At 38.5% G+C, this 23423-nt stretch overlaps 1 protein-coding gene across 2 annotated transcripts in view; it reads right to left on the bottom strand.

Annotated features, from left to right (window-relative positions):
* SMAD2 (SMAD family member 2) overlaps positions 1-22417 on the bottom strand; it is a 61652-nt gene extending 39235 nt beyond the window's left edge. Inside the window, exon 1 of one of the 2 annotated variants that reach the window (XM_077777716.1) lies at positions 22103-22417. In XM_077777716.1, the coding sequence (XP_077633842.1) occupies positions 22103-22338 (236 nt within the window). In that variant the 5' untranslated portion in view covers positions 22339-22417. The remainder of the gene's footprint in view (positions 1-22102) is intronic. The other variant, XM_077777715.1, reaches the window with a different exon arrangement.
* Between the last annotated feature and the right edge of the window lie 1006 nt (positions 22418-23423).

The raw sequence follows: 23423 nt of genomic DNA, 5'->3' as shown, positions 1-23423 counted from the left end.
AATACACAAAGCAAAAACTAACAGACCTAAAGGAAGAAACGAACACATCAACAATCAGAAATTTCAGTAACTCTTTGGATAGTCTGCCAAAAAAAAAAAAAAAAAAAAATCCACATCATTGAAGAGCTGCATAGTACTATCAACCACTTGATCTAAGTGACATGTACGGAATCCTTCTCAAGCGTACAGGAAACAAAAAGCAAAAGAGATCATATGCTGGGGCCATAAAAAAGGGGTCAATGAGGGGCACCTAAGTGGCTCAGTCAGCTAAGCATCTGACTCTTAAGGGTTCAGGGGGTGGTCTCAGTCATGAGACGGAGTCCCAAGTTGGGCTCCGTGCTGGGCATGGAGCCTGCTTAAAAGTCTCTCCCTTTGCCCCTCCCCCGGCTTGCTGCAGACTTGCTTTCTCTCTCAAATTTTTTTAAGGGCCAATTAATTTGGAAATTAACAACACATTTCTAAATAACCCATGGATCAAAGAAGAAATCACAAATTAGAAAATACATGACAGTGAATCTATGGTATAAGAAATTGGAGAGGGGGTGCTAAATCTAAAGTAATGCTTAAAGGGAAACATACTGCTTAAAAACTACATTAGAGGGAAGAAATATTTTAATGGCTTAATCAATGATGATATACTTCTAATCAGGATAGTATGGGAGGTCCCAGCCAGTGCAGTATCACAAGAAAAAGTAAAAAAATACTGGACAGGGAAGAAATAAAACCACTTTTTTTTTTAAAAAAGCCAAATTCAAAGAAACAGAGAGTAGAATGATAGTTACCAGGTGCTAGATTGTGGGAAAAATGGGGATAGGCTGGTCAAAGCATACAAACTTTCAGCTCTAAGATGAATAAATTCTGGGGATCTAAAGTACAGCAAGGTGACTATAATTAACAATACTGTACTACACACTGGAAAGTTGCTAAGAGAACAGATCCTACATGGAAAGTTTTTAAGACAGGAGATCTTACAAAGCTCTCTCTCCCTACATAAAAAAGGTAAGGGATGGAAGTGTTAACTAACTTTACTGTGATAATCATTCTGCAGTAAATGTGTATCATGTTATCACACTGTACACCTTAAACTTACATGTTATATGGCAATAATCTCAAGAAAGATGGAACAAATACCCTGAGTTTTGTGGACAATAACATAATTTTTTATACATAAAATTTCCGAAGCAATTTCTAGAATTCATTAGTAAATTTAGCAAAGCTACAGGATATAAGGACAACTTATATAAATCCATTATATTTCTATATATTAGCAATAAACAATTTGAAAATTAAAATGTTTAGTTCCATTTATGATAGTGTCAAAAAACAAAATATTTAGACAAAAGGTTTAATGCAAAATATATAAGGCCTGTACACTAACATCTAAAAACGTTAAGTAAACCTAAGTACACAAAGACCTACCCGGTATTTAAAGATCAAATGACTCAATATTAAGATGCCTATTTTCCCTAACTCCTTGATAATATTTGGTCTATGTTTTTTCAAATCCACTGCAATCATGATTTCGGCAAGATATTTTTGTAACAATTGACAAGCTGATCTGAAAGGCAAAGGATCTCGATTGGATAGCAAAACAATCCTGAAAAAGAATTACTGATACAACATGGATAAGATATATTTATCTCAGAAAGACTCAGTTGGCTGAAAGAAGATGAACATTAAAGACTAGACCCTGAAAGATTACATTCACATGAAGTTCTAGAAAGGGAAAAAAATAAATTGAAAGTAAAAAAAAAATTCAAATAGTGGCTGCTTCAGAAAAACCACTGGGAAAGTATATGAAAGAATGTTCTGGATGATGAAAATATTCTGTGTCTTGATACTCTGTACATACATTTGTCAAATCTAATCTTATTGGGCACTCACGATTTATGTACTTTGCCATTTGAAAACTGTACCTTAAAAAAAACACTAACAACAATACACCAAGGGAAAAAAAAACCCAAGTAACTCAAACAATGAAACTCAGAATGGAAAGTAGCAACAAAAAAATATTCATATAGTGATTAAATGTATGATAAAGCTCCCCATAAACTGAGAGGGAAAAACCTCTAAAATATCCTATTAGGTGCAAAAAGCAAGTATAGTATATACAGTAAGGTACTCTGTATAAAAAAAAGAAAGAAAAGAAAAAAGACAAATAGAAATATCTATAAAAAGCTGGGTATGCTTACAGGAAAGTAACACACACACGCATGAACAGAGGTTATCTGAGGTGAGAAGAAAGTCTTTTCAATGTTTGTTCTGTTTGTGTGTATGCACGCATGTGTATGTGTACACAAATGTAAATAAAATTTTAAACCACTGAATATATTGCCTTTTACCACAATGAAACAAGTGAAACAAAAGAAAATACTGCCATGGAATTAAATGCAAGTCAAGTCATCTTGACATTTCTATAAAAAGATATGCTTCTAACCTTAGTTAACTAAGCAAAGTACAGATTGTTATTTCCTACTCTGTGCCATCTCAGCTCACTCTGGGCACCACTGCAGGAGATGATAACGTGCCAACTGGAGCCCTGTTGATTCTCTTCTGGCACAATGTCTTCTCTAACATGGACCTTTGGAACCCACTTTCTTCCAAATCCATTTGTATCAACAGCCCCTTCCTGGCCTCCTTTTGACTTAATTACTAATTCCTCAGGTTTGCCTAGCTAAGCAGCAGGCATATTTTTAAGACCTACTGGAGTCTAGGGGATTTAAGTCAGGCAGTTTTAATCACTCCCTCTTCCTTAAACATTGATTCTTTATACCCACGTATTATTTTACCCACAAGACCCTGAGCTCCCAAAGATCTCTGTATACCTACCACCTACTAACAAGGTACTGGTGACTAAATTAGTATTTTTATAGCAAAATAACCAGATCACAGGGGCGCCTGGGTAGCTCATTGGCTGAACATCTGACTTTGGCTCAGGTCATGATCTCACAGTTTGCGAGTTTGAGTCCCACATCGGGCTCTGTGCTGACAGCTCAGAGCCTGGAGCTGCTTTGGATTCTGTCTCCCTCTCCTCAGCCCCTTTCCTGTAGCGCTCTGTCTCTCTCAAAAATAAACAAACATTAAAAAGAAAAAAACTGGATCACAAAACTCCTAATCATACTAAAACATGTATTTTAAATAACAGTGCATAAAAATGGATCTCTCAGATTTTCAGCTTGTTAATCAGGAGTGGCAAGTTGTAATTTCAAGTATGGACAGTTCCTAAAAAATATTAAAAAAGAAACAAATGCAAGAAAAACATTAAAGAAGTAGCACTGATGGTAACAACTATATAAAAGGTCTTTCACACATTCCCTATCTCAATAAATCTAGAAAGTCACCTATTTAAAATACATTATTTTGTATTACATGTAAAAGAAAAAATTCTTCTAATGTTTTTTACAAGATGCACCCCGAAGTGAAAACATGGTCATCTGAGAATCAATGAACTTATGCAGCAACAATTACCTTCAAGAGTTAGCTACTACATGTCAGGTACTATGTAAGACTTTTAATATTATGGGACCTATAATAACCTGCAAGCTAAGTATTACTATTTCATTTTAAATTTAAGAAAACTCAGCCTCAGAGGGAAAATAAAATAACCTCACCAAGGTCAGACACCTAACAAGAGACACGGCCAGGATTCTAGTCCACATCTTACCAAACAATGCTTTCCATGCTACCAAGAGCTTTCTAAGCTTTTACTTTAATACCAACTTATATCAGCACTTCTAGAACTAAAGCCTAGGGATACTCGGGCACCTCCACTATAGTGCTTGCAAGGGTCTGTCTGGTTCCTACAGTAACATTTTAAGTTACATTTTTATTCTGAGAAAATAGTAACTTCCATCACCAGGATAAGCTGCCCGTCTTTACTGCTTTATCACCTCAATGTCTGGGTCTGGAGCTGTTACAAGCACTTCAGCACCAAGGGTAAACAGAGAGATCACCTTAACATGTAAATGATGACATCACACCGGAAAGGCCAAATGATATCAGGGTGTGTGCTCTTTGCACTGTATTTCATAGCAGTTGTACAGAAAAGGAGAATCTAGCAACACAGGCACACGGCAGTACACTAACCTCATAAGGACTTTAGTCAGGGGTGACATGTGTACCACAATCACAGCGGAAACAGAAAATCAGTATTAATGAAAAAACAGCATCATTCATTAAACTAATGTTAGAATTTTCTTGGTTACAGAGCTCAGTATAAATCAGCCTTCTTTGATAAGCTTACATTCATACTAAATTATGTTTCTATATATTTAAACAACATTAAGGGAAGCCACAAGAAATGTCTGTATGGTACCTGAATGTGAAAAGCATCTACCTGCAAAACATTAAGTTATTTATAAGTAACAGTAACACAGAAGGATAGGTCTGAGAATGCTAAACTAACAGATTGAAGTCATATATCCCAAAAAAAGCACAGAATTTTATTATTATTATGACAGCACTATCCCAAACACATTAGCTCAACATTTCCTAAACTTATTGGACCATCTGACTTCAAGACACTCTAAAAACTCTTAAGTGTTAAAAAATACCAAGCAAAGTGGTTAAAAACATGAGTATGTCTCAGATAAACTCTGCCTGATCAAAGTTTGAGATTGTTCACTAAAGCAACTAACACAGGCTGCGACAAACCATGTTGAAATAGGACGTACTAGACCACGAACCGTCTACAATGCTGTCCCTGCGTCAATTCACAGACAGATGAGCAAGCATGTGCATGAGAGAAATCTCATGCAAAGTCCTGTAGTTCTTCGTATGAAACAGTTTCTTAAAGGCAGAGATTATCCTGTCAACTATGTTACTTTCCTGCTTATACAGACTGAATTTTAAAAAATAGGTTGGAAAAGTTATTAAAATCAGGACACTTAAGTGCCAAAAAAATTGCATGGCATACAATGTATCACTGATCACAGAACAGCCAGATTAGCTAGGTTTTCTTGTTAGCAAACCTGGCAGAAATTCCTAGAATTCTCCTACTAAACACATTTACAACAAACATCAGTAAAACTAACACACTGAAGCTTTTCTTCACCTAAGAATAAACCAACCTTTGAAAACAGAAGTTAAAAATGTAACTCTACCGTACAACTGACCGACTATATACATGCAGAAGTATTTTACACGTGCATCTACGTTAACAATTTACACTTCGGTTCCAACAGACATTATGTTTGTTAATTAACACACTGTATTAAGAACATGTAGTTATTTATTCGTATACCACTTAATGAGTATTACTGTTCTTGCCTTATGTGCATGATTTACTGAAGTGGCTCAATCTTACTGTTTTACCAATTTACTCTTTTTCATTACCTTCTTGCCTACAGAGTGTATTTCTTCTACAAATCAAAAGGAGTAAGAATCCAGGCTGTCATGGTGGAAAGACTAAAAGGCATGTGGAACACTGAGTAAAATTAAAGGGGTTAACAAATTAGGAGAATGGCATCAACAAAAGAAACTTCACTCAAGGCTCCAGCTCTTATTTCCAGATGTACTCATGAAATATGGACTTCCATGGAAAAATCTAAAATAACCTGTCCATAATTATTTCTACTTAAAACAGACCAACCCTTTCATTTCATACAGGACTAGCAAAGACTGAAGTGTGTGTTTTAAATAGCTCAGGAAATCAAGAACTGATCATTGTAGCAAATAATAATAATAATAAATAAAGTCTTGGGGCACCTGGGTGGCTCAGTCAGTTAAACATCCAACTTCAGCTCAGGTCATGATCTTGCGTCCAGTCCATGGATTCGAGACCCACGTTAGGTTTTGTGCTGACGGCTCAGAGTCTGGAGCCTGCTTCTGATTCTGTCTCTCCCTCTCTCTCTGCCCCTCCCCCACTCATGCTGTCTCTAAAATAAACTTTAAAAAAGTTTATTTTAAAAATAAAGTCTCTATATACACACCATGCCTGTCTGTATACTTCATCATCATTACATAGCTGAGGGCTGGGAAACAGAAAAAAAGAAAATGCCTACCTCCAGATTGGTTTTTTGCCTTCTTTCTATCACCAAGAAAGGAGCATTAGAAACACTCTTGTCCTTAACAAATTAGCAAAAAGTCCAAGTAAACAACTAAAAAATTTTCATTGGCTACAGAAAACTTAAAAAAATACCAACATTTACTTTAAGTATTTACTACGTACCTGGCATTTTCAAAGTACTTTACATATGCTCTCTGATTTATACTCCTATCAACCCTATAAAGTGAATTAACACCACCATTATTTTCAAATAAAAAACACAATGTGAGCAGTTAAATAAGCCAAAAGGTCATAGAGCTACTGAAATAAAAGCCAGGACTTATATCCATTTCTGGCTGAAGAGCCTAAATTTTTCACGGTACACGTTTCTGCAGAATGATAGTAGAAATGAATAGCTTCAATCTTTTAGAGGACTATGTATTGACTATATTTTCTTATTTTCTGGATTCTTAATACCCTGGCATTTGGAGCCTTGGTGGGGAAGTTGCTAATTCCAGGGCTAATTCCTAGAGACAGCAAGAGACTCCCTGGTGAGCGCCCCAGTCTTCCATTAAAATTAAGCACACCGGAGCCCACACCCGAAACCGTTTCATCAAACTCTCACACATCATGCCACTATTCCTCCTGCCCTAAATCACCCTAAGGCTGGGTACTGGACAGCTAGGAATGAGCCCTACAGTCCAGAACCTGCCCAAACCACTCAAACTACCCAATCCTAATCTCACTCAGCATACCTACCTGGCATTGCCCATTACCTCCCTGGAAAACTCCAACAATGGTTCTGGGCTGCCCTTGGTCCTTGCCCCTCTATCTATTAACCCATCTTATTTATTTATTTTTTTTATATATTAACAACTAAGTTGCAGATATTTCAAATCTAGACACAAACATGCATATATTAACTAGAATTGGTTGTTCACTTGTGGGCTTTTTTTTAGGTAAAATTTACATAACGTGAAACTCATCTTAACAGTACCATCTTGTTTTATCAATTGTATAAATGGGTTAACCCTCAACCCTGTCAAGAACATCTATCCAGAAAGTCCCTGCCATCCCCTCTACCATCCTCAGAGGCAATCATGGATCTGTGGGTATTTTTGTCATAGGTGTCATCTCTTCCAGAACTTTTATATAAATGGATTCTTATAGTATATTCTCCTTTGGATCTGGCTTTTTTGACTCAGCCTTAACAATTTTGTGATTCACCCATGTGACAGCAGTCTACTCTTTTGGTGCTGAATCTTCCATTACATACACAATTTTTTAAGTCACTTTTTACTGATGGATCAGACTTGCTGCCAGATCCGAGATCATACGAATAAAGCTGCTATGAACACTCAAGTAATATATGTGCCTTTTTGTGGGCGTGTGTTGTCTTGGGTAACTATCTAGAAGTGGAATTCTTAGAGGTCATTGGGTAGATGCGTGTTTAGTTTTAGAAGAAATGGACAGAAGTCTCCTCTCACGTGTGCAGTAGTACCATTTTATATTCCTGCCTTCAATGCAGAGTTTCTGGTCGCTCCACAGCCTCATCAACATTTATGTGGTCAGTTTACTTTATTACAACCATTCTGGTGGCTCTGCAGTGGTATTTCAGAATGGTTTCAATTTTCATTCTCCTGATTAACAATATTGCACTTTCCACTGGTTTACTGGCCCTAAATGTATCTTCTTTTGTGAAGTACCTGAATCTTTGGCTTGTTTTAAAACTTGGGTTTTGTTTTTTTTTGTTTTTGTTTTTTTTTTTACTATTGAGTTACAGAAATTCTTTGTAAATTCGGATACAATCCTCTTGTCGGAAATATGTTTTGCAAACATTCTGTTCTACTTTGTGATTTGCTTGTTCATTTCTTAACAGTGTTTTGTTTTTTGTTTTTTGTTTTTTTTTGAGGAGATCCCTTTACTGCTGATGAAGACTAACTTGTCAAATTCCTCTTATTGCTTTCTATACTCTTAGAGAAAAAAAAAAAAATCACACTAACTTTCACCTATCCCCAGCTCAACTCACAAATATATTCTCCTATAGAAGCTTTTAGATGACAACTATGTTCCATCTAGAATTGATTTTTTTGAATGATGTAAGGTGGGGTGCAAGTTCTTTTCTTCCATGTGGATAGCCAGTTCTCTAGCATATAGTGTTTTGGCATCTTTGTCAAAAATCAAATAACCATGTATCTCTTTGGAGTTATCTACTCTTTCCCATTTATCTGTTTTTATGCCAGAACAACCCTTTACTGATTACCGTGGCTTCATGGAAAGTCTTGAAAGAAGAGAATTTAAGTCCTCTAACTTTTCCTTTTCCAAGATTGCTTTGGATATTCTAGGCCCTGTGCATTTCTATGTTAATGTTAGGGTAAGTTTGTACATTTCCACAAAAACAAAAATACCTTTTTTAGGAGATGAATTTGAATCACACTAACCTGGAAGAAACTGACTTAATATTATTGAGTGTTCCAACTCATAAATATGCCTGTCAATTTACTGCATGGTAGTTCCAACATGTAGGTCATCTCAGGGCTGGTATCCACTGGCTTCCTGATGAGAAAGCATCACATTTTCTTTGTTCTTCACATGCTGAGTAATTTGGGACTGTACGTTGGACACTGTGCTTGGTATGTGATGGGGATGCTAGATTCTATTTCTCCAGTCTTATCTGGTTTTGTATCAGCAGACAATTAATTTGTTTGCAAATTATGTCACTGGACAATTCAAATCCATTATTTGCCATTAGCGAGGTGGCACTACGTCTACCCTGCATATGTGAGGGTTTAAGGGTCAACCTGATGATTCTGGAGTTCTTAAGGAGAATCCGGGACTCTGTTCCGTACCTTTTTCCTTGCTAGGAGTCTCCCCTTTACTCTTCAGTCAGTGTAGTTGTCCCAAACTCTGACCTCTGATTTTCCAGGACAAAGAAAAAAAAAGTGGCTTTTTGATTGAAATTTTGGCTACTCTGCACATTCTGCATGGATAAAAAAGCTTCTTAAAAACAGAAAATTCACCCTTTCTTATAAGAGACAAATCCCCTCCAAAATATGTCTATTTCTGTTTACTTTCTAGTGCCCTATGTTTTCCTTTTTATCTTGTGCAGTTTCTAGTTGTCATCTGAGGGAGTCATTCTGGTAAAAGTATACTTGTCTGTATAATTCTCCATTTGTCTTTACTTTCCCTCATCAGGGTTTTGAAACTTCAGTGTAGAGATCTTGTGTGTCTTTTAAAAAAGTGTATTTTAATTTTTAATGATACTACTTTTAAGTCTGATACTATTCATAGCATTGTTTTACTATCACTTCCATTTGTTTGCTATTAATATTTACCAAAAAATTGATTTTTATACATGGGACCTGTGAAGTGCAGCCTTGCTAAATTTACTCATTTGCTTTAGTAGCTGTTTTTGTAGATACCTTTTAAAAGGTTTCTTACATAATCATGTCATTTACAAAAAGCAAGAGTACTGACCCAATCTTTCAGATCTTTAGGCCTTTTACATTTCATATTCCACTGGCTAGGTCCTCCACTAAAATAATGAACTGAAGACACAAGAGAGGACATCCTTGTCCTGTTTCTGATCCTGGGAAAAAACTCCATTTTATGATTAAGTGTATTCTTAGCTGTCAGTTTTTCTTAAATGTCCTTTATCAGACTGAGGAAATCTCTTTACATTTTAGTTTGCTGGCAGTGTTTATCATGAATGGATGAGTTTTGTCAATTACTTTTTAGCAAGTGAAGTGATCGTATGGTTTTGCTCCTTTGTTAGTGCAGTGAATTACATTGTGTAATTTTTGAAATTTATAAATTAACCTTGCATATTGGGGATACATCTCACCCATGATGTACTCTTTTTGTATATTGCTGGAGTAGATTTTGTGGGGGGGTTTTTCATCTATGTTCATGACAAATCTGTAAATTTTCTTCTTCGGGCACCATCTTTGCCAGGTTTCGACACTAGGGTTATAAAATAACTTTTTTTCTCAGTTTCTGTAAGATGGAGGTTATTTCTTGCTCTAACATTTGGAATTACCCGTAAAACCACCTACCTGTACCAGTTTTCTTCATGATAAAGATTTTAATAATGAATTCAGTTTCTTGAATTGATAGAAGGCTACACTATTTTCCATTTCTTCTTCAATCAGCTGGGATAACATTTTTTAAAGAAGTTGACCATACAAATTTAATAGCATAAAGTTATTTATTAAAGTATATGGATATTGTGCTTTTAATAATGTCTGTAGGATATAACAGAAAGATCCCTCTCATTTCTAACAGAGGTAATTTGTGTTCACGGCCTCTCTCATCTTTTTTCTCGTCATTAGTCAAAGAGGGGTTTGCCAACTTTTTTATCTTTCTACAGAACCAGCTTTTGGCATTGATAATTAATTCTGGCTCTTTTCTAGTCACTGAAATCGTCTTTTTATTATTTTTCCCTTCTACTTACTTTCCATTTTCTTTGACCTTTTTTCCTACTTTCTTAGAAGAAGTCTTAAGTAACTTAAAGCTAGAAAGTTACCTTTAAGCACTGTTTCAGCTGCATCCCATAGAGCTGACATGCTGTACTTTCATTATCATTTAATTTGAATTATATTCTAACTTCTCTCATGATTTTCTTCTAACCCATAGGTGAAAGAACTGTGTTGTTTAATCTCCATATTTTAATAGATGTTTTATCAGCATTGAGTCCTAATTTCATCCTGTTGGCAGAGACTATATTCTGTTGACTTCAATCTTTCAGAATTTATGGAGACTTGTGCCCTGCAAATAGTCTTTCTGATGAGGTTACCTTGAGCACTGGAGAAGACTGTGTATTATACTGATATTGGATTTAGCAGTCTATAAATATAAAGTCAGTAGCTAATATTGCAACTTAGATCTTCTATGTCTTCACTGATTTTTTTGTCCTAACTGAACTCTCCACTATAACTGTGGATTTGTGATTTTGATCCATTAGTTATATCAAGTTTTACTACACATATTATGACACTTTTTTATTAGGCAGCTACACATTTACATTTATGGCTTCTTGATGTCAGCACTTCAGAGATGTCACTGTACAACATATGTATCAGTGCGAAGCCCTTACACATGTATCACTTAAGCCTCCAACAACCCAGGAATTAGGCGCTATTAATCCCACTGGACAAATGAGGTAACAGAAGCACCAAAAAAAGTAACATCAAGCAGCCAGTTGCATTCTTAATTACCAACACTATACCCTGCCTCTTATATAGCTATTAAAAAGAAACAAGGAATGAAAACATAGCAAGACAAAATGAAAACAGTAACTTTGGTATAATATCCCAGAGAAGGAAAACATTCGTAGAATATCCTTACTTTATAAAAACTAGACCTTTCACTACAAGGTCTACTATTTCACTATAAGGTCTACTAGACTTTTCACTACAAGGTCTATTTTTTTCTCAGGAAAAAAATTCTTTCGACAAGTAAATTGGCAGGGCCACTCACAAATCAAAGTAGGAGAAGACAATAGAATCCCTAGAGTCAAAGTTGATACTCTTCTTCTTCGGTTTGGTCTAGCTCTTCTTAGAAGGACGACCAGGGAAGGATTGGAAAATTACTTCACCTTTACCTCTAAATGTTATGTTGAAAAACACTACTTTGGGACTGTGCCCGATGTTTCAACTGCCTTTGAAAACCCTCTCCCACACAAATAAAACAGTCCCCACCACAAAAGTCCCTACAATTGATTTAAATATCAATTCTAAAAACAGCCGCTCAAAATATTTCAAGTCCATCCAAAACCAAACTTTTCACTTAAAATAAAAAAGCTAACGATAAAAGGGCTCAGGAATATTTATTTAAATAAGGTAGCTGATGGATTTTCTAAATTCATTTTAATATATATGTTGTTTTTAACAATTTAAAAAAGTATCATAAATGGCAAAAAAAAATCCTAACAGAAGATACAAGTACACATCATTCCAATCTTTTAAAAGATTAAATGCCTAAAACAAGGACTGCAATACAGAATAGAGTTCTGTAAAACATTTTTGTGATGCTTGTATTCAGTTGTGAAGAAAGCTTTTTTAATTTGACAATTTAAAAAATTAGCATTCGGGGCTCCTGGGTGGCTCAGTCAGTTAAGCGTCTGACTTCAGCTCAGGTCATGATCTCACAGTTCATGGATTTGAGCCCCGCATCGGGATCTGTGCTGACAGCTAGCTCAGAGCCTGGAACATGTCTTCAGATTCTGTATCTCCCTCTCTCTCTCTGACTCTCTCCTACTCATGCTGATGCTGTCTCTCTCTCCCTCTCTCTCAGAAACAAATAAAACATTAAAAATAAATAAATAAATAGCATTCTACAAAATAAAAATCAACTCACATTTGTATCATACTTTGAGGATGACAATATGCTTTTACATGCAGAAGTTAAAATATGTTGGTAATATATAAAGATAAATGTATTGTTTAAAGTGTTCATGCAAATTATACAAGCCATCACATAAAAACTATGAGGAAAAAGTTCTTTCTAGTTACTTAAATCATTTTGCATTATAAATTTTTGTTCAGTATCTAATTCTGAACTTTCACATTGTCCTTAATACAAATATAGCCTCCCTTCACCCATTCTGGCACTGCCCTGGCAAACTCTGGAGTAAATTGAGTCAGGGATAAATTTTAACTTCTTACAGACATACAAAGCCATTACAAATAAGCCAAATTCATAAAAGAAAAAGGTACGGAGTGAGGGGGTTACACAAAAGTCTTACATATTTCAGTGCTAATNGAAGGGGCGGGGGAGGGGGGGGATGGTAAAAGAAGAAAATTTTAATTATAGTAACAGTCTCTTTGCAAATAAAGCCTCATTGGATAATCTGACGGGTATCATGGTCAAATACTCTGTGTTGAGAAAGCAATCTTATGTGTTGTGCAAATGGAACGTAACACCCCTCCACTCTCCTCAGACATTCTACCCATCGCCAGCACCTCTCAACTCGTACTCCCAAGTTTTCACCACAAGAACAGAGAGGGCTTGCCCTTGCGACAAGCCAGACTGGGTGGGCTCCGCCCTCTCCCGTCCTTTCACCCCCCAACAGGCCACTGTCCATCTGCTCTCCTCCTTGCATAACTTTTTAGAAAGACCCCAGGGCTGTTCTAGTCACTCCCAGATATATGGAGTGACAATAGATCTCTCTTCACAAACTAACATATTACCCTGATCTAAATGAAAACTGCATCCTACCAATTTTGCTAACCCCACCTCCTCCAGGATTCCCCAGCTGTTGTTTCTAAGGGCCCTGTAGGTTCCGGAGCAGTAGGAAGAGAGGGCTGACCAGACTGAAATCTGATGTGATGGCAATGTGGTGGTGAGGCCCCATGGAGGTCAGAAGCCCAGTGCTGCCTCTCACCTGCTACTAGTTCCTGGTGCAGGCACCTCCCTGGCCCATCTGCCTGGGGCACTCTTGACCCTCCAGGCTGGTTCTCTTGATCATTTCAACACAACTTCAACTACCTTAGTAAAGCCGACCTGGACCATGGGAAAACGCACATCTCTGATGCATCAAACTCTGAACACGCAGGCCGTTCTCACCGCACCCACTCTTCATTCTACTTACTGATGTAGGGGCGGATCCATCTGGTCGCCCACTTGGTTGGCCATGTTCAGGAGGAAGTCAGGTACCAGTCTATTTCCCAAACCTCAGTAAGACAAATGGATAAGTTGCCCTGAAACCTCTCCCTATGGATGAAAGAAAGGGGGAATGCCACAGCACATACTATTCTCTCCAAAGAAGTTCTCATATGGGATCCCTCTTCCAAGCTCCTGCATTTTTTTTATATAGCCTACAGGTGACTGACGGGTTGACTGGAGCAATACCTGTCTCGTGGAACCCCTTGCACAAATCCTGCATCTGAATGGTATATAGCACCTCAGTTTTGAATCTAGGTTACTTCCAATCTATTGATCTCAGATTTGGAAACTCTGGAAAAAATACCAAAGAATTCTCATTCAAACATTCTGTTACAATTCTACTTCCAGGTAAGATATAAGCAGGTCACAACAGGCTAATGTTACTGTTGCAATGACTAAGAGAGGAAAAATAACAACAACAACAAATTGTGCAAAGACACTGGAAAGCTACCCATGACGTAATGAGATCAGGATGAACTAAAGTTGTAAGAAGGAACACATCGAGGTTAACTGAGGACTGACTGCGTGTCGTTCCCTTCCCAGGGCTCATTTGCAGATTCCAGGAATAGGGTTAAGGGTCAGGCTTGGTCTGGGAAGAGAAACTCTACCGAATAACAGAACTTTGGACAATCACAGGATTCTCCTCCTCAAAGATGTTTGCCAGATTTTAGAGCTGCAATCAATAGTAGGCTCATGAGCCAAACTCAAACCATGGAAGAAAGAAGTGACTCTCCCACGGTACTTGAGGGAGTAGGTGACAGAGACCTGCCAGGCTTTCAGTGAAAATCCCACAAGTGCTCTAGTCAAAGAAAAGGTATGAGCCAGCGCTAGCCTGAACCAAAATAAATGGCAACTGAACCCCAACCCTGCTCAATCCCAGATTAGATTAAAGCAATCAGCCCCTCCATCCACCTGACATAGGAAAGATCGAATACTTTCTGGGTAAAGCATCATGTGCAGCACCTAGAATTCCCTTATGTGCAACATATGGCATATAATAAAAATTACACAGCACGTAAAGAGGCAGGAAAATGTGATAATCAAGAGAATGAACAGACAACAATGAAAGCAGACCGACAGACGATCCAGATATCAGAGCTGGCAGACAAACTTTCAAATAACTATTATAAATAACAGAGGGGCGCCTGGGTGGCTCAGTTGGTTAAGCATCTGACTTCGGCCCAGGTTATGATCTCATGGTTTGTGGGTTCAAGTCTCGTGTAGGGCTCTGGGCGGACGGCTCGGAGCCTGGAGCCTGCAGCCAGCTTCAGATTCTGTGTGTCCCTCTCTCTCTGCCCCTCTGGCACTTGCACTGTCTCTTTCTATCTCACAAAAAAAATGTTTTTAATTATAAATAATGTTAAAGAAAATTACGGAAAACAAAAATGGATGAAGATTTCAAGTGAGAGTTGGAATTTACAATATCAAAGGAACATATCGTAAAACAGAACTATATGGTATTTTAAACTAAGAACTTACTAAATGTGTTTAACAGCAGACTAAACACAGCATACAATAGGGTAAGTACACACCAAGTTAGGTCAACAGAAAGTATCCAAATTGAAAAAGGGCAAACAAAAGAAACCAAAAAGAATGAAAAGAACAGAACATAAGAAACACGTGGTATCGAGTCATTTGAGCCCAAGTACCAAAGAGGATTTACAACAAGATAGCAGGATACCCTAAACTGGTGTTTTACTATTATTTTCCACCTCCATAGACAACGTGTGGTGCTTTCGGTTTCGGGTCCCTTAGAGGGTGGTCTATTTTCTTGTGTACCACTAGTGGGGATCACATCAGCCTGGAGACACTCTACCACAGGACAGGAAAGAGAAGGAGTAAACAGTATGGTTAAATGTTGTCCCCAATAATTACAATTTTCCCAGAGTATGGTCAGTAACACAGAAATGGTCTGGGCAAGCTGGAATGGCTCCAGATACAACTGGAAACAGACCAAGGATGCTGGCAAAACAAAAGATGGTTGTAATTTCTTAAATGCCTATTATTTTCACCAGGTTGATAAATGCATTCTTTAAAGCCGAGCCATTACATTAATGGGACAAAAACAAAAGTGGAGAGGATGCTTATTGCATCAGGTGTTAAATGTTACATGTATAGACATTAATTCATCTGGATACAACTCAGTAATTTTATGAAGAGACAAAAGTCCCAGAGCAGGTGGCTGTTTTCCCTGATAAGGTAAATGAGAAAAATGTCCTATGTAAGAATATATCATATACACACAAGAGCTCTATGCCAGCGTCCTGCAGCAGAGGCTCCCTCAAAAAATCGAACTGTAAATGTAGGTACCACATAAAGGTGAAGGGTCCAAGCAAAGCAGATTTCTAACTGTGTTTCACAGTACCCTGCACCTCATCAGAACTGCTTTCACAACTATACACAGAACACATAGAAAATGACAAATTGGATGCTGAGGCTGATAAAAGGTAGCTATTACCCATAGTTTCAATGTCCTAATTTGCATCTATAAAAAGCTTCATTGTTCTAATTGATCTTATGACTAAATGTCATACGTCTGAATAAACTAAATTACACATAATGCAATGTCATCAGGCAGAAACTTTTTCAAAGTATAGACAATACAATTCGATGCCTACAACTTAAAAGTCTTCTTAGAAAAAACAGAAGGAAAATGAAAATGTGGATTATCTGTGAATATTATAAACAAATCACATTCATGAGGTTACAGTGTTTTACAATTAACAAAGCAAAGTGATGTTATTTCAAGGACCCAAAAACGGTACTGAGGAAGTACTCAGGTAATACCCACCACCCCTTTTAACAGGTGAGGAAACAGTAAAAAGTCAGTCACATACCTCAGGATCCACATTCATCCAGTCCTGAAGCTGACTCATGGGCTACCTACCAGACTTCAAATTCAGAGTTCTCTCACACACATTATGGCTGACACACACACACACTGACAAGGTGCATGTATCTTACATATGACTGAGGGAAAGGGGGTTATTCTTACTCTCTTCTGAAAAATTAAAAGGAACTAGTTTAAGAAGAATTGAAGGATACCACTGCTTGGGTTTAAAAGACTTCTCTTTAAAAATTCTTCCTGTGTTTTATATATAGAAGTAAAGGGGTAGGAATATGAATGTAGAAATAAAAGTTGACAATCCACATTTACTTTAAGTACTCTGATGTATAAAACTTTACAAGATGAAAAACAAAATAAAAAATCAGTAACAGCATTAAAAAGAAACACATTATCCTGGAAGGATGATGAGCTGGTAATAGTGATTTCCGAAGAGGCAAAGTGGGTGAGGAGATGCAGACACCAGGGGAGGGTGGCCTTTCCTACCCTACCATGCAAGGGTGGATTCTGATTTACGTACACGTTACAAATTTGTTTTTAAGGAAAATACTTTTTGTTTTTAAGAAACATACCTTTTGAAAGAAAATACAGATATAAAGTACATGTTTCTAAGTAATGTTAACAAAATAAAAACACAATTGTCTTTTAACAGAAAAACTGGCTCCAAAGGTTAAAAAAAAAAAAAGCAAAGTATAGTTTATGTATTGCCCCAAAGTCCTATTTAAACATTTAATTATGCTGGCTATAAAAGTAAAACATACTTTTATATATAAATATTAAAAAAGGATTATAGAACTTTCATTTTTTTTAGATTATCCATAAATAACCACTATTAATAATTTGGTATATTGTCTCTAAAGATTCATGGTTAACATTTTTAGACATATGCTTTATCAAGTTAAGGAAATTCCCATTTCTAATTTGTCAACATGAATAAATACAGAANTTTACTTAGAGAGAGAGTGGGCACGTGAGTGAGCAGGGAAAGGTAGAGAGGGAGAGAATCCCAAGCAGGCTCCATGCTGTCAGCACAGAGCCCAACACAGGGCTTGATCTCACAAACCACAAGATCATGACCTGAGTCAAAATCGAGAGTTGGAAGCTTAACTGACTGAGCTACCCAGGTGCCTCAGAGTTACCTTAACTATGATTGTGGAGTATCTCATATTAATAGGTTTCCTGCAGTTGAAATCATCCTTGCCTTTCTGCAATAAACCTTTCCTAGTCATGATGTTGTTTTTAATAACTCCACTTTTTTAAATGTTTACTTATTTGGGAGCGGGGGGAAGGTGCAAGGCAGAAAGGGAGGGAGACACAGTATCCCAAGCAAGCTCCAGGCTCCGAGCTGTCACCACAGAGCCTAACGCGGGACCAGAACCCACAAACAGCAAGATCATGACCTGAGCCAAAGTCGAACGCTTCACCGACTGAACCACCCAGGCGCCCCAATAACTCTGGTTTCTGATATTTACTTACAATTTTTGCAAATATTTTTATAAGTAACACTGGTATAATAAGCTTTTCTTGTACTATTCATGTTCAATTCTGGTAAAAAAAAAAAATGGGTTGGTTAAGTTTCCTTTATTATCAGAGTTAAGAACACTAGGGGTCAGGATTGGGATTTTTCTAATTCTTTGCTATTACAAACAAAACCGAAATGAACACCAACAACCTCTGACCATATTCCTGACTGTTTCCTTAGGATGACAGATCAAAAATGTGAAAACACAGTCAAAGCACCACTGTAGGAAAGCCTTATAATGCCCGTCTATGAAAAAGAATTCTTTACTCTGATACATTTACATATAATGGATATTATAAAATTGCCGTTTTAGACCTCACAGCCCCTTCCCTTCAACTTCAGAGTCTCCAACCCTACAACAGTTTAGATTTTGCTTTATTGCAGACAATATGCATTGAAAGCCTTTTTTTTTCTTCTGATTGATATCATTACCCAAATTGCCAACTGCCATTCTAATGAATGGCAGGGAGGGAGGGAGTTGTCTTCCATTCCTTGGTCTCAAAAATGTTTGAGACATAAAAACCTTATGAAACTTTATTTTTAAACTATTCAGCTCTGCTCCTCGTGGCTTGGAAAGGTGAAGTTCTACCCTGAATCACTCTGTATCACCACCTGCCACAAGAGGGAAGGAGCAGTGACACTTGTGTGGGACTACAGCTTCTCTCCCTTCACAGACGAGGCCATGAAGGCAGAGTGATTATGTGAGGGATGGGAGTGCCACGGGGCCACGACGGTTTCTGTCCTAGATTTAGTCCCGCCCTAACATTAAAAGAAGAGGGGTCGAGGGGTAAAATATTAACAGTCAACAAAACAGATATTTGAGCAGAAAACATTTGCTGATTTTAAAAATAAGGGATTTGTTTCGTGTCCTTCATCAGAGGAACTAGTTTGTATTTTTAGGTTCGTAAAACTTTAAGGTTTTTGAACAACTTACTGGCAGTTTTAAGTACATAAACTTTTTTTTTAAGTTTATTTTGAGAGAGACAGAGTGAGTGGGGGAGGGGCCGGAAGAGGGGGACAGAGGATCTGAAGCAGGCTCCCCGCCGCCCGCACAGAGCCCGACGTGCAACTCGAACTCGCGAACTGCAAGATCATGACCTGAACTGAAGTCGAAGTCTCAACCAACTGAGCCACCCAGGCGCCCCTTAAGTACGTTAACTTTTACAGTAAAACCATTTTGTGTCATATCTTAAATAATTCTGCCTGAACTATGCCTTGGATTTATCCATTATGGAACTTTCCCACCCCTATTCCTCAATCATTACAGTCTACATAAGTAAAGAGTTGCCTGAATGTTTAAGGACACTTAGTAGTTAAAGAAATTAATAATCTGATACAACAGAAGTGTTCTACTACTAAAAACAAAGCAAGTTCTATAAAATATATGGCACAAACCACAGTATAAGAAACTTAGACTTATCGAGTGACAACAACTAATATTAACAAATCTCCGCTTCTTCCACAAACAAAAACAAAAAGCCACCAAATTAGACAAGCCAAATTTGTACACTTCGAAGCACTTTTGACAGTAAAAAACACGGCAATGAACACTACTTCACTTTCATGTAAAAGTGTAAAGAAATGTTTTTTTGTTAATGCTGAAAATCCCTAGAAGAACCCTAGAAAGATCTTTAAAAGAGGCTATAAAAACAAGAATGGGAAATAGGAAAACAATTCTGACTAAGGTGACCTCCTCATATTTTAATCACCAGCTCACCACCCTCTTTATCTCCTGAAAGGAAGGGGCTGCGTGCGCTCTCCTCAGGCTCGGGCCTGTCAAGACGGCACTGCCCGGGCCACCTCAGCCTGCGATCACGCCAAAACCACGGCGCTGCATCCTTCCTGCACACACGGCTCCCTCGGGGGAGGAAGAGAACCTACTAGCCAGTCTCCCAGCCTCCACTCTCGACAGTGTCACAACCATCCTCCTCACTGCAGCCAGATGCAGTGCTTAGACTCTTCAGTGACTCCACCCTCACCCACACTCAGGCTCAGGTCCAGGTTCACGTTGTAGTTCCTTACTCCTTGCACAGCCTCAGCCCAGCCACATCCCACCTCCGATGTCCAGCCTCCCAAGACACTAGCTGGCTCAGAACTCTTCACTAGAGCCCCCTGACTGTCCCTCTCACTACCACAGTGCCACTCTGGACAAACCAGGCCTGTCTTGACTAAATCCCTCCTGTACACCCATCAAGATTCAACACTGGCACCAATTCTTGTCCTGAAGGAAACTTCCACAGGCTGCAGAGTAGGCAAAATTCCTCTCCTCTGGACATAACTCCCTGAGCAAACATCTTTCTTCACACCTATGATACCTCATGAAATTATCTTCTTTATTTTGTAAAGTTTATCCCCCTTTCTAAAAACAACTCAAAAGCAAAGACCAAATTTTAACTCCTGTGAGGAAGAGCCTCTCACACACGTAGTGGGTGCTTAATAAATGTTTACTGAACGGAAATACCAGGCACTATACAATGAACAATTAGCAGGTGCAGCTTGACTTATCCTTGGCCAATTCACTACCAAGGCCTTTCAGGTCTACTCCATCCACATCTGTCCACTTCCTGTGTCAGCACAGCCAGCATGCCTGTCCGGCCTCCAGCATGTGTCATTCAGACCACTTTACTGGCCTCCTGATCCCCTTCCTTCCAGGCCCACTATCTGGAACACAGACATACACACACACACACGCACGCGCGCGGTTTAAATTAAAAATCGGTTTAAAACCCGTGTTTGCCTTCTATTGTATTTAGACTAAAATTCATTCTCCCGCAGTGCCTCACAGCATCCTAGGTTAGTGCCTGACCTCGTCCAAGTTTCAGACTCATTTTGTATTCTTCCATCTCCCCCGGGCTCCTTCTAAATCCTCCATACGATAAGCTAGGTCTCACCTGGTGTCTTCACACTGGCCCCACCCTGTCCTAGCGGACTCTTCCTTCAGCTAGCTGTTACTTCTCGAAGCTCGGTTTAAGTGTCACAAGCCAATCCAGAGCAGCTTTTTTTGCTCTCAGTCACTGTCTTCTTTGCACTCATTACCATTTCAACTTATACCATTTGTCCACTTGCTTACTGTGCAGATCTCTGCCTCGGAAGAGCAGGAACTTTGTTTCAGTCACACTGTAACCCCAGGGGCCTAGAAACAGTGCCCTGCACTCAGCAGGCACTCAGAAGCATAAACTGAAGAGGGACTCTTTTAAAGATATATGTGAAACAAGTAAAGTAAAAGAAAAAGGTAATTCATCTACCAAATAAGGCAGGAAATGTTCTACTGTATTTGCAAGTTGATAGGCTGGTGTTACCAGGGTTTCTTGTCAACAAGCATCTGACTGCATTCCCCACAGCTCGAGGGAGGCCTGTGAGGCGGGACGAGCTCAGGTTATTTATGCTAGCCTGCACGGCTGTCACTGCTACGGTCATTTGAGAAAATGCTGTGGGCTGCCACGCCCCAAACCCTGCATGGTATATGCGTAGTAGTGAATCACTTAAAAAACACCTACTTTGTTAAAGAAACAGTATTTCTGACAGTGGTACTTGTATCTAAGTAATTAGGTTTACTCTAATAAAACTTTAACCTCGTAAGTAACAGGCCCTTCCTGTACAAGAGGCAGGTAGGTCTCTGAGAGCGGTTCGGACTCCCTAGACACCTAAGAAGCTGCCTCCTAGACTGTTCTAAGAAGTAATGCTGCAACTCAAGCAAAAATGATGGAAATAAAATTCATCACAGTGTTAGCAGCCTCTGTTAATCCTTTACTGACCAACTTCTTGACCGAGGGGAGAGAAAACGGTCAGTCACCACCGCACTGGTGACAGGAAAAGCCTTTTGACTCTGGATTCAAATGTCACTCAATCATAGACACTAGGATAAGCTATAGTGAAGCACTTTGGCAGTGAAGGTAAATGAATACAGTGAAGGTTAAAACTAGTCAGACAAAACTGAAACGACAGGTTAAAGACAGCCGTCATCTTTTAATAAAATCACGATTTACAGGGGCTGGAAGGGAACAAAATTTCAGTGCCGTTCGTTTGGATTCCATTAAGCAACTGAACAGGGTGACCTTCGAAGCACTGCTCTAACGACACTTACCTGGGTATGGTGACACACTTAGTATTACAATTTTGAGTGGTGATGGCTTTCTCAAGCTCATCTAATCGTCCTGTTTTCTTTAGCTTCTTCACCAAACTTTTAACGGCTTTCTCACACCACTTTTCTTCTTGTCCGTTCTGCTCTCCTCCACCCGCCCCTCCAGAGCCACCAGCTGACTTCTTCCATCCCAGCAGTCTCTTCACGACCGGCGGAGTGAAGGGCAAGATGGACGACATGCTCTTCCCAAAGGCCGCGGCCCACTCTGAGAAAAGACACTTCTCCGCCTAACCTAGAAGAGGCACAGAAACACAGAAAGGATCGTTTAGAGGCTAACTTTAAAATCCAGTAAACATCTCAATGTTGTATCTCAAGCAAATGTGAAAAGGAGACAGAAATTCAGATTGGCACAGCAGACTTTCGGAAGTGATCTTGTTCTCCTACGAACAGGTCTTTACTACCTTAAGTGAATTGTAGAAACAAACCTAAAAAACAAACCATCATAGTACCATCAAGTAAAATCTAAAGCTGTAAGAAGGGAAAAGACATCAAGTGGGAAGTAAACCAACAAGAATTTAAAAATAAAAGCAAACAGAGTCTGTGAAGAAAAGGTCTGGTTCACTTTTACCAGCCCTTAAGAAGACTTTCAATTAGGTCTCTTTGTGAAACTATTTTTTCCTTTTTATCTAAGTAACAATATGTGCCGTGGCTGAAGTCAAATATATTTCCTCTTCTCACACTGAGGTACAATTCCTCAAAATCTTTTAACTTTTACTCTTGCTATTTAGATCTCCAGTAATGGGCTCAAGATGGTCCCCCCCGCCCCCCGAAATATCCAGAATAGGTGTTAGCTACTGATTACAGAACAAAAGGATTTATACCACACCCGCTCACTTTGCTCCAGCCTTAATAATTATCTCCCAAAGATAGTGGTATAGTGCCTGATGAGACTGGTAGTAAACTACTATGTAATCATGTTTCCCTTTTTGTACAACTCTTTCTTTTCTCCAGTTAAAGATCTCAGTTTGTCATGTGCTTAGTTTTCTCTGCGACTACCACAAACTTTCCCCACACTCTTCATAAGCCCCATAATTTTTAATGCAGATAGCTTTAATCTCAAAATAAGAGACAAGATCATTTACTACTTGAGGATGGAATCGGAGTTGAGACTTGAGAAGAATGAAGATTTAGAAACGTAGCTCTAAGAAACATCTACAGGAAACCAGCTAGAATTATGGCGGCCCACTTGATCAGGCATTTGCCAGGCTACAGTAAAAGGTATTCCTTCAGAGGAGGCCCACTTCTGATCAGGATGAAGAAATGA

The sequence above is a fragment of the Crocuta crocuta genome, unplaced genomic scaffold (genome assembly GCF_008692635.1).
Source record: "Crocuta crocuta isolate KB4526 unplaced genomic scaffold, BGI_CrCroc_1.0 scaffold36, whole genome shotgun sequence".
Taxonomy (NCBI): domain Eukaryota; kingdom Metazoa; phylum Chordata; class Mammalia; order Carnivora; family Hyaenidae; genus Crocuta; species Crocuta crocuta.
This window is presented reverse-complemented; position numbering and strand designations above follow the sequence as displayed.